Source organism: Pelodiscus sinensis, chromosome 7, assembly GCF_049634645.1.
Source record: "Pelodiscus sinensis isolate JC-2024 chromosome 7, ASM4963464v1, whole genome shotgun sequence".
In the NCBI taxonomy this organism is placed as follows: domain Eukaryota; kingdom Metazoa; phylum Chordata; order Testudines; family Trionychidae; genus Pelodiscus; species Pelodiscus sinensis.
The window spans coordinates 8,881,165-8,893,257 of NC_134717.1; the positions used below are offsets into that span (position 1 = coordinate 8,881,165).

Here is a 12,093-nt window from a genome sequence, read left to right on the forward strand (position 1 = left end):
AGCCCAGACGCCCCGCGGCTGTCCCGCTGCTGCCGTCCTCAGAGGCTTTGCTCCCCGTCTCCCTGGCAGACCAGGGAGACGGGGAGCAAAGCCGCGGAGGACCCAGGTGGCGGGACCGCAGTGCGTCTCGGTCCGCCGCCCGCGTCTTCCTGGTCTGCTGGGGTGGGGGGGGGGGCGCAGCTAGTACGCCCCCCCCCTCCTCCCCCAGCAGACTAGGCTTTTCTCCGGACGCCTGTGGCAGAGCAGCTGGGGCGCTGCCGGTTGGTCCCGCAGTGCCGCTCTGGGCGCTACTGGACCAACCCGGCAGCACCCCAGCTGCTCTGCCCCAGGCATCCTGATTCAGCCGCTGCTGGTCAGTTTCAGCAGCGGCTGAATCAGGACGCCTGGGGCAGAGCAGTTGGGGTGCTGCTGGGTTGGTCCAGTAGCGCCAAGGAGCGGCGCTACTGGAGCAACCCAGCAGCACCCCAGCTGCTCTGCCTCAGGCGTCCCCAAGTCAGCTTCTGCTGAAACTGACCAGCGCTGACTACAGGAAGCCCGAGGCAGAGTTGCTCTGCCCCGGGCTTCCTGGAATCAGCTGCTGATAAGAACATAAGAACGGCCGTACTGGGTCAGACCAAAGGTCCATCTAGCCCAGTATCCTGTCTACCGACAGTGGCCAACACCAGGTACCCCAGAGAGGGTTGACCGAAGACAATGATCAAGCGATTTGTCTCCTGCCATCCCTCTCCAGCCTCTGACAAACAGAGGCCAAGGACACCATTTTATCCCCTGGCTAATAGCCTTTTATGGACCTAACTTCCATGAATTTATCCAGCTTCTCTTTAAACTCTATTATAGTCCTAGCCTTCACCGCCTCCTCTGGCAAGGAGTTCCACAGGTTGACAACACGCTGTGTGAAGAAGAACTTCCTTTTATTAGTTTTAAACCTGCTACCCATTAATTTCATTTGGTGTCCTCTAGTTCTTCTATTATGGGAACTAATAAATAATTTTTCTTTATCAGCCCTCTCCACACCACTCATGATTTTATAGACCTCTATCATATCCCCCCTCAGTCTCCTCTTTTCTAAACTGAAAAGTCCCAGTCTCTTTAGCCTCTCCTCATATGGGACCTGTTCCAAACCCCTAATCATTTTAGTTGCCCTTTTCTGAACCCTTTCCAAGGCCAAAATATCTTTGATCAGTTTCAGCAGCAGCTGACTTGGGGACGCCTGGGGTTCTTAAGTTGATTCTGTATGTAAGTCAGAACTGGCGGTCAGTTTTAGCAGCGGCTGAATCTGGACGCCAGTTCCGACTTACATACAGATTCAACTTAAGAACAAACCTACAGTCCCTATCTTGTACGTAACCCGGGGACTGCCTGTACACCATTGCTCTCATTTCCCAGCAAGGTGGGTGAGTAGGGCTGCCAGATAGTTTCTGAAAAAATACCAAAAAAAAAAGGACCCCGAAAGTTGTTAAGGAAAAGGAAAAAAAAAGGGGGGGGGGGGTGGCCCCTTTAAGAAACACTTTTGAGGCTTTTTGGCCCTAACAGGCTCTGCCAGCAGCCGCCCAACATCTTGCCTCCCTGCACCAGGCCAGACAGCTCCCCTGCGGAACCCATTGAGCACCCAGGATTTTTGCCTCCTGGCCAGGAAAATAAATAAATAAATAATAAATCAGAAAGTACCGAACATTTTAGGTGTGTGGTATTTTCTGAATTTTTTTTTAACAGACAAGAGGCGAAAATACCGGACTCCTGTCAAAATACGGACACCCGTCAACCTTATGGGTTGGCAGGAGGAACCACAACAAAAATACCCCACACAATTTCAGATCAGCTGAATTATCTTCAGTATTTATTCTGCAATAGGGAATACTACCATCTTCACCTCAAAGCCAGTCTCTTTCACCGGAACATACCCTCATATCTCCCCACCATCCCACCCCTTCCAAAAGAGAAAGACAATGACAGACCTGTCTACTGGAACACACTGGGGAAAAGGCATTGGTACCGCAGGTAAAAACCTTCTTGCCATAAACAATCAACACTCGGACATAGTTCTGGCATTCCTCCTGAAAGAAGGAAAAATACGAACAGGCTGTGAGAAAGGGAGATTGTCAAGTTAGCAGTTTCTTTAAAAAAACACCCTAATATTTTGTAGATGACGTGTCTAGGCAGCTCCTGTGCCTGTTTTCCATGCACTTGGACAAACCCAAGTCACAGCAGGGCTAAGTTTCCAGGCGTTCATAATGATTCAGGGTAAGACAAATTCCCCACACCAACTCAGGTCATTGAGTGTCAGCAAAGCCTCTATTTACATCTGCAACTGCATCCGCAAACGGCTGGTGGCTCTGCACAGCAATAAATCCATGTCTCCCCCCGCCCTTTTCCCCAGAGATGCTCTTAACAGTTCTGCAGCGTGTGAGAGAGGTCCTGCAAGTCTGACATCAAAATCATGGCATAAGAGTCTCTGTCCATCTTGCACGTCGCAGAGAAATGGATACAAGCAATTGTTCATAGACTACCATTCACAGGGCACATTAGAAATCAAATTAAATTCCATGGAAGGAAACTTGTTAAAAATAATAACCTCATCTCAGTTACATTGGCTGCTTTGCTTTCTCTCCTCCCACTCCTTTCCACCCTCTGTAGATTATAATTTGCTACTAAGCTGAGCCCACAATTGCAGACAAAGCTCCTTCTTTTGTGGGTAGCAATCATGCTGCACGCTCTCCTATCTTCAAGTCCTACAAGCAGCTGATCATTTCCCTGAAGACTTCATTTGCAAGATTCAGTCATGTAAAAACACCCCATATCATTTGCAAGAGAAGAGACTTGCTCAATTGGATAGAGTCCTATCTCCTTTCATATGCTACATGGAAACCAACTCCTTGAAGGATTGTTTTTAAGGAAAGGCTTCCAGCATTAGCTAAGAACAAGGCGCTGATGTTAAAAATATTTGGAGATTTTTTTTAAAAGATACTACCAACCAGTGGGACCTGCACTTTCAGAGCTAGTCTGGAAGCACTTAAGAATTCCATGTGAAGGCTGCACTTTGCCATTAAGTAGGTACTGCCTATCCTCAATTTCAGGTTTATTATTTCTTCATCAAATATAACAGGGATCAGTAGAGCTTTGCAAATCCGCAGATATCAGTTTTATACACCAACAGCTGGGGATATCCGTGGTTCATTTTTGTGGATATGAATGCGGATGTGGATTCAAATCTTGCATCTAGAACCCTACATATTGTGGATATCCACTTTACATCCATTGGTATTCGCATCCTCGAATGTGGATGGAGATATCCGCGGCTCAATGTTGTGGACGCAGATGTGGTCTCTAGGGACCAGATTTTAAACTCCAAGTGCTCTGGACCTAGAGTTTCAAATCCTAGCTACGTTGATTCACCACTTCATCTTTCAGAAACAGATAAACTGGTTTTGTCTACCAAACAGGACTTTAAATAACAACACCGTTATATGTTCTGTGCTGAAATTAAAACTCTCCTGCTTTTTAAAAATTTTTAATAAGACTAAGGACTTGTCTGATAATGTGTCCCCTCATAGGCCATGTCCAGACTCAGGGTTTTTTTCGGGAAAAGTAGCCTTTTCCCGAAAAAACTTCCCCTGCGTCCAGACTCAAGCCGCGTTCTTTTGAAATTATTTCGAAAGAACGCGGCTTTTCTTTCTATGGCGGTAAACCTCGTTTCACGAGGAAGAACGCCTTCTTTCGAAAGTTCCTCTTTCGAAAGAAGGCGTTCTTCAATGTAAAGAGGCCGTCTTCGAAAGAGAGCATCTAGACTCGCTGGGTGCTCTCTTTCGAAAAAGCGGATTTCTCTTTCGAAAGATCCGCCTGCAGTCTAGACGCGATCTTTTGAAAGAAGCACTTTCGAAAGATGCTTTCGAAAGAGCCTCTTTCGAAAGAAGCCTGCAGTCTAGACATAGCCATACTGTTGTGCTGTGTGATTGGTACCAATTGATTGTTCCCTTCTACCCTACAGGTACCTGCATTTTACTGATGGGTGAAGTATTTCTTGTATACGTAAGTCATAGTTCTGAAATGCAGACTCATAACTCCGTGGGTATTTTCCCTGAACTAGGACTGCAGATTTGAGTTCCCATAACTGTACAGGCCCAAACATTTTTTGGTCACTGCTTGCTATTTAAATAGGCATGGGCCCAAACACCTTTCCCCACAGAACTTTCAATGTAGGATGTGAGGATGATTCACCATCTAACCCAGTGCACAGATTTGTATCCAAATTCCGGTCTCAAAGGGGCGAGCCCAACCCCACCTCTACTCCCAATTCCCTCAGCCTTGAGGGGTTTGTAAACCGCATCTGATTTGAATTAGCCACTGTTGTTTAATCTTTTAGGGGTACCTTGGGTTAGGGATGCACTGAGTCTTGCCTAGGTTCCTCTTTTTATAACTGTTAAACAAAAATGTGCTGCTTTGCCACAGAAATATATTCTGGACCTTCACTTAAAAAAAAAAAAAAAAAAAAGCAGCTCTCGCTGCTCAGAAACGAACACTTAAAAAAATGAATGGCATGTAAACTGATGCTGCGAGGTCTTCCTGACCCTGCAGACAGCCAGCAACAATAAGCAGCAGAGTACATGATATGCATTCTACTTCAAGACAATTAGGGTTAGGAATGTAAAATCCCAATTAATCAGTTAACTGGTTAAATGCTAGATTAACCCAGTATTTAACTGGTTAACCGACTAAGCAGAATCCCGGATGGAGGACTGCTCCAGCTCCTAGCCCCACACAGGAATGTCTGCTGGCTCTCGCTCCCAGGACTACACAGGGCTGGATGCCAGTGTCAGCTCCTAGCCCAAACTACACGGGGCAAGCTGCCGGCTGGTGGCCTAGGGCAGAGCTATGCCTCTGCCAGGCTGTGGGCGGGGGTGCTGCTCCCAGTGAAATGGTTCACCATTACCCAGTAAGCATGACCTGGTAAGGGTGATGCTTAATGGGAGACCGGTTACCCATTCACATCCCTAATTAGGATGCTCAAAGCATCGTAACCCAGCTGGTAAACTGTCGATATTTATGTAAGGGTTTCAATTATGCTCGCTCATGCAAAAATGCAGGCTATTTATCAAAACAGAAGGGCTACGTCTACACTGGCCCCTTTTCCGGAAGGGGCATGTAAATTTCATGAGTCGTCGTAGGGAAATCCGCGGGGGATTTAAATATCCCCCGCGGCATTTAAATAAAAATGTCCGCCGCTTTTTTCCGGCTTTTAAAAAAGCCGGAAAAGAGCGTCTACACTGGCCCCAATCCTCCGGAAAAAGCGCCCTTTTCCGGAGGCTCTTATTCCTACTTCAAAGTAGGAATAAGAGCCTCCGGAAAAGGGCGCTTTTTCCGGAGGATTGGGGCCAGTGTAGACGCTCTTTTCCGGCTTTTTTAAAAGCCGGAAAAAAGCGGCGGACATTTTTATTTAAATGCCGCGGGGGATATTTAAATCCCCCGCGGATTTCCCTACGACGACTCATGAAATTTACATGCCCCTTCCGGAAAAGGGGCCAGTGTAGACGTAGCCTACGTGAATGGCTAAGGAACCTATGTTCAGAAGAACTTACCACTCCGGCCTGAACTGGTAACATTACATTCTGGCCTGTGACTCAGCCTGCCCGTTTCTGATCTTGGCAGAGAAGAACATGGTCCGTATGGGATAGTGGGTTAAAACGGAAGCATTTGACAGCTCACATTTTTCACAAAAATGGAATGAGCTGAATCTGCTAATTTTTCCACTGGTTGTAACTGGTGAAAACTAGGGCAAATAGTGAACATTTTCTACATTGCTTGGAAGAGCAAGGGCCCGTTGCCAGGCAGAGACATAACACGAACAAATATAATTTTTATTCCTACAGAATAATTGCTTGCAATCTCTATAGCTTCTTTAACCAAGCTAAGCCTCTAATGACAATAACAATGCTGTGTGCCTCTGAGCTTAAAGCATTTTCCACTTAAAGTATCCACTGAGCTTAAAGCATTTTCCTTGACTTTATTTGAAGCCTCATAACATCCTTCTGAAGCAGGTAAGTGCTGTTCTCCTCTTTTAACATAAAGGTGAGTTATGGCAAAGAGATGATCAGGGGGTTGCCTAAGGTCATTCAGTGGCAGCTCCAGGAACAAGACCCAAGAGTCTTGACTTCTAGTCCCCTCTTCTAGCTACCAAACAGTGCACCCACCTATACATCCCTAAAAATAGTACAGGCAGTCCCCGAGTTACGTGGATCCGACTTATGTCGGACAGGGTTTTTCTCGCCCCGGAGGACGGGAGCGGCAGGACGCCCAGATGCGCCGCGGTCCCGCCGCCCGTGTCCTCCGGGGCGAGAAAAGCTGCTCCGCGTCTCCCTGGTCTGCTGGGGGGGGAGCCCCCCCCAGCAGACCAGGGAGACGCTGAGCAAAGCCGCGGAGCACGCGGGCAGCGGGACAGCCCAGACGCGCCGCGGCTGTCCCGCTGCCGGCGTCCTCCGAGGCTTTGCTCCCCATCTCCCTGGTTTGCTGTGTAAATGTACCCTTAGAGACCAACTCTATCTATCTATCTATCAGCTTTTGTAGACAAAACTAACTCATCTGAGGAAGTGGGTTTTACCATGAAAGCTTATGATACTATTTCAGGACTACTAATTGTTTTGCTAGATAATTAGGTCAGTTTACCTACACTGGTCAGAGGTCTGAAAAATCCACACCCAAATGGCATTGACAGATTATCCTACGGGCTTGTCTATACTGCTGCTTTAGTTAATGTAACTTATGTCACTTAGAGGTGTGAAAAAGCCATCAGCTGAGTGGTGTAAGTCACATGGACCTTTGTGCTGTCCACACAAGCGCTAAGTTGGCAGGAAACATAACTTCTGAGGGGAGAGTGCCCTCCTGTTAGCATAGCATGTCTTCACCAACCACACCACAGCAGTGCAGCTGCACCCATGTAGCATGGCAGTGTAGACTTGCCCTAAGTCCCCATGTAGACGGCATTGGGTCAGTGGGAAAATACTGCCATTGAACTAGCTACTGACTCTCTTTGAGGTGGATTATCTGTGCATTACACTGAAGCGCTGCAGCTGTGCCACTGTAGTGTTTTAAGTGAATACAAGCCCGCAGTTTATATTGCAATTCCTACATTCATACCCTCCCACATGACACATTGGAAGCCACATAGTACGAGTCATTTAAAAGCAGATCAGACCAAATGCTGAAGAATACGCAGTGGGGAGAGACCCTACATGGCAGGTACTGGAGATGGACTCTAATCAGACCCTGCCTGTTTTTTCTTCTCTAATTCTATGATTCAGTATTTTCCACTGAACTTACACATGACTGACAAGTACCCATCTATGGCACTAGCTGAATGCACAGGAAACATTTCTTGACTGGGATGTGCAAATCTGGGAATTTCTGCTGCACCAGGGTGTGATTATGTTCCCACTTACATCTCTATAATTTAAAGATACTTTTGTGGATCTCTCCGCTGCAGCGACAAAGTACACTCAGCTGCAGCAGACTCAGCTGTGCTTGTCATGGGTCTGGGTTTGTCCAGAACAGAAAACACACTGCGCTCCATTGGAGAACTCTGACAAGACAAAACTCTGGCTAGTAACGGTGTAGGGGGAAGTCCCTGAGGAGCACAGTCATTCAATGCGCACAGGCAGCCCTCCCCAGGCATGCCCCCATGGGACTCTCAGGAAGAGTCAAGCAGATTATCCCTGTGTTCTGTGAGTGATGGAGGGGGAAGAGAAAGAGCTTCCATGACCCCTTGGTGGTTTGCTACTCTGTGTCAGCGACTACTATTAGCCCTGACAAATTCACAACACCTAACACGTTACTGTCATAGCATTTATCTATCAAGAAGGTTGTGTGAGACTTCACATGAAAGCTTATATGCCACTGGTCTTCATCAACATCTCTTGACATGCTTACAAATAATATGTTAGAAGTTGCATGTACACACTAAAAGTACGTTTGAACTATATAAGCAGGAAGGAGCTGATAAACAAGTTTCTCCCAGACAAAAGAATATGAATCTACCTAGTCTTGGATGCAATTTAAACAGGATGAGCCAAACCCAATAAGAGGTAAATTTGCATATGTGACACAGAAGAAGACCAAGTTCACCAGAGGATGGGAAAGCTGCATGATGTCAGCACACCCCAGCATAAGAATCAAGGGAGAAGGATCTTACCTGGAGGTACGCTTCAAAAAGAGGAAAAGAACCATTTCACTGTCTATCACTGAGAGGAAGCAAAAAGGATGGTGATTTTTGCGTTAATAAAAGTTGGAGCCTGGCTCCAGGGGCAGGGCTAGTGACACTCAGAGGTTGCTTTAGGTGAGCAACTTTTTTAGGCAAGGATTGTTGCCTGTCACAGTTATGTTTCGTCTCTTGAAATTGTGCTTTAATTGTACCCACTTCTGTTTCCACCATCCTTCCTCGGTATCAATTAAACCTGGGTTTCACAATAAACCTATGCTTGGTTTTATTAACAAACAGCACAAAGAAGAATTTATGAGTGAATCCCTTGCAGAACCACAGAGGCTGATGTGTACACTTTCTCCATGGAGACAGCAAGCTTGGTTATTTCTGTGAGGTCCAGAGGCAGGGGCTGGATGTTACAGGAAAACACTCTTTAGGAGGGCTCAGGCTGGGTGCACCTAAAGATGAATGGCAAGGAAAAAACAAAGGCTGGGAGAGCATGTGAGGATACAGTTCGGGTGGCTCACAGAGTGGAGTGACAGGGAGTTGTCACCTCGTTTATCACCAGCAAGTCTCTCTCTGTCTGAGGCAGGGGTGAAGCAAACTGATTTATAATCCCTGAACATGTGGAAAAAATATCACACCTTCTTGTGGCCTCTTCTCCCTCCAGCGCATCAGCTCTCAAGCTCAGCTTTCCCCCTTCCATTCATACTAGGGATGGGCAACCACAAATAACGGGTGGGCTGCATGAGAGCCTCCCCCCCTTTACCTCAGTGGGTCACAGCAGCCCGCAACCCAGTGGGGCTCCATCGGCAGCCCAGCAGGGCTCCTCTCTGCTCCCCCTCCCAACACACCTCTTGTGCACCAGTGCACCAGAGCCCTGCACTTACCAGCTCCTTCCCTCCCTCCCAGCACCTCTGGAGGAGTCACAAATTGCCTGATTCAACTCAGTTCCCACTCCACCCCTCCCTCTCAGAGCTGGCATGCTGCGAATCAGCTGTTTGTGGCATTCCAGCTCCAGGAGGGAAGAGGAAGAGCAGAGACAGAGCACAGATCAGGTGATTCACAGCTCCTCTGAAGGTGCTCAGAGGGAGGGGGAGGCACAGAGGGTCCATGGGCCGCAGGTGGACCCCCAGTAGGCCACATGCAGCCCCTGGGCCAGAGACTGCCCGCCACTGATTTACACCAAATAACCACCTTAGCACAACCTCTGAGCTATCGTCCAAGGTGGACTGACTGGGTCAGTGGGACACCTTACCAGGCCAACTGAGTGACCCAAGACTCTCCCTCAAACAACAGCCACACCCAGCTGAAAGGAGCACCATTAATAATGAACTGAGCCTCCTCCCCCGTCCCCCATAGCTATATAGTACATAACATTAACCAGCAGAACTCCATGCTGCTCCCTTCAAAGCCATTTCACTTTAGACTGCAGCAAAACAGATTTAATTTATTTGTTGCAGTCCACCCCTTTTGTTAAAAAATCACCTCTTTGCAGGCTGCTGAGCCTGTTATTAATATGCTTTCAGATATGTATATTTATTCCCTTAGACCAGCAATTCCATTAATCAGCTTTGCCTGCATCCCAACCAAGCTGTCTTTCCTTGGTGTGCAGCAGGTACCAAGCAGGGATTTGCTAATGATTTTCCAGACAGTTTTATTGCAATGGACGTCATATCAAATGGCAGCATCAATCCTGCACTGCTAATTTAACAGGAGTAGAAGGAACATGGAATCAAGTCTTTAGAAAAATTATAATAAAGGGGCAAATCCAGACTCATCTCCCTGTTAATCTATATCCATCCACCTAGGTGTTTATATGGCCTCTGTTATATCTGGTCCATGTCCTTCCCCAGTGGGAAGGCATGAGCTAAAAATAGTTCAGCACCAGTGTTCCCTGTAAGCTGTTTGGGAGGCCACCCAGGAGAGATTCAAATGCTGCCCAGCTGATTTTCAGCATGCCCACAGCCGCCTGCAGCTGGCAGGATGTGTTTCTATTGATGGTGCACACCCACACATGCCTTGGTGCATACAACAAAATTTATTATGCACGTGGATGGAAAAAATTAGAGGGCATATAGCTCAGCACTCACCCTAAGCATTGTGTTCAGAATGCTGTCAGTCTCCATGGGAGATGCAAAATGACCAGTGGAGGAGAGGGGACATTCTGATTGCTATGCAACCAGAAGGAAATCTCAGCTAAAAAAATACTGAATGCCAACCACCTCGCTAGTGACAATAAATGTGTCCTGGACTTAATGGTGGCACTGCTTCCTAAGTCCTTCCTATAACTCAGGAAAGCCATGCCCTCAATGTGACATGATGCGCTGCCAGCCAATAAGTGGACACTTTAAGATGTTGGTTTTAACCAAGCCCAAAGTGACTTGCACCTGCCCTCCTGAGCGACCACTCATGTAATAGGTGATCAGTCAGGTTACTACAGTTATTAATATTAGGGCAATATATGAGCACCAAGTACCTAGTTAATATTTAATCTGTGACCTGTATTCTTAGGCTAAAGTTCCAGGCACCTTATGGTAAAATTTTCTAAGCTACCCAAGGGATCAGATTTAAACCCTCTATTGACATGAACATAAATGGGATTTGGCCACCCTAATACCTTGGGTGGATCTGAAAACCCCTCCCTGAAAAGCACAAATAAATACAAGTGTGGATGGAGGAATTAAAGCAGACAGGCCAAGTAACTTCGCCCAGGCTATGACCTGTAATAATTTTTGTTGCTCTTCTCTGGACCCTTTCCAGTTTCTCCACATCTTTCTTTAAATGTGGTGTCCAGAAGTGGACATACTACCCCAATCGAGGCTGATCAGCACAGAATGAATCTGCAGTACTCCTTCCCATTCTATATGTGTGAAACTGAAAAGTGGAGTACTCTGTATTTGTCCTTATTAAACTTCATCCTATTTACCTCAGACCATTTCTCCAGTTTGTCCAGATCATTTTGAATTATGACTCTAACCTCCAAAGCAGTTGCAACCCCTCCCAGCTTGGCATCATCTGAAAACTTAATAAGTGTACTCTCTATGCCAATATCTAAATAGTTTGTGATGTTATTGAGCAGAACCAATTCCAGAAAGGACCCCTGCAGTAACCCATTTGTAACCCCTTCCAGCATGACTGTGAACCATTGGTAACTACTCTCTGAGAATGGTTGTCCAGCCAGTTATGCACCTGTCTTATAGTAGCCCCATCTACATTGTATCTTCCTAGTTTATTGAGAAGAAGGTCATGCGAGACTGTATCAAATGCTTTACTAAAGTCTAGGTATACCACATCTACCACTTCTCCCTTATCCACAAGACTGGTTATCCTATCAAAGAAAGCTGTCAGATTGGTTTGACATGATTTGTTCTTTACAAATCCATGCTGGCTGTTATCTATCCCTTATTATCTTCCAGTTTTCAGTTGAATTATTTAATTACTTGCTCCATTATCTTTCCCAGCACAGAAATTAAGCTGACTGGTCTGTAGTTTCCTGGGTTATTCTTATTTCCCTTTTTATGGATGGACACTATGGGTACATCTACACTGCAAGGCTATTTTGGGAATAAACGTCCATACAAGCCACCCGGTATTTTGAAATATTTTTCAAAATAACAGATGTGCTATTTCGCCATCCTGGAAAACTTTATTGCATGAGGGATAAGAGTTGGCTAGAAATTGTGCATTATTTCAAAATTTGGCGCTATGTAGACACACCAAATTTCAAAATAAGCTATTTTGAAATAGATTCGCAAATTGTGTATCTTATTTTGAGTTTTGGGTGCTGTGTAGACGCACCCTATATGTGCCCTTTTTTAGACCTCTAGAATCTCTTCCGACTGCCACAGCTTTTCAAAGATGACAGCTAAAGGCTCAGATACCTCCTCTATCAGCTCCTTGAG

At 46.3% G+C, this 12,093-nt stretch overlaps 1 protein-coding gene across 9 annotated transcripts in view; it reads right to left on the minus strand.

The window, feature by feature from the left end:
- Nucleotides 1-12,093, minus strand: part of SEMA5B (semaphorin 5B) — a 372,195-nt gene that overhangs the window by 95,613 nt on the left and 264,489 nt on the right. For all 9 annotated transcript variants that reach the window (XM_075933113.1, XM_075933119.1, XM_075933111.1 and 6 more), the window contains one exon: nucleotides 1,956-2,054. In XM_075933113.1, coding sequence (XP_075789228.1) covers nucleotides 1,956-2,054 — 99 coding nt within the window. The remainder of the gene's footprint in view (nucleotides 1-1,955; nucleotides 2,055-12,093) is intronic.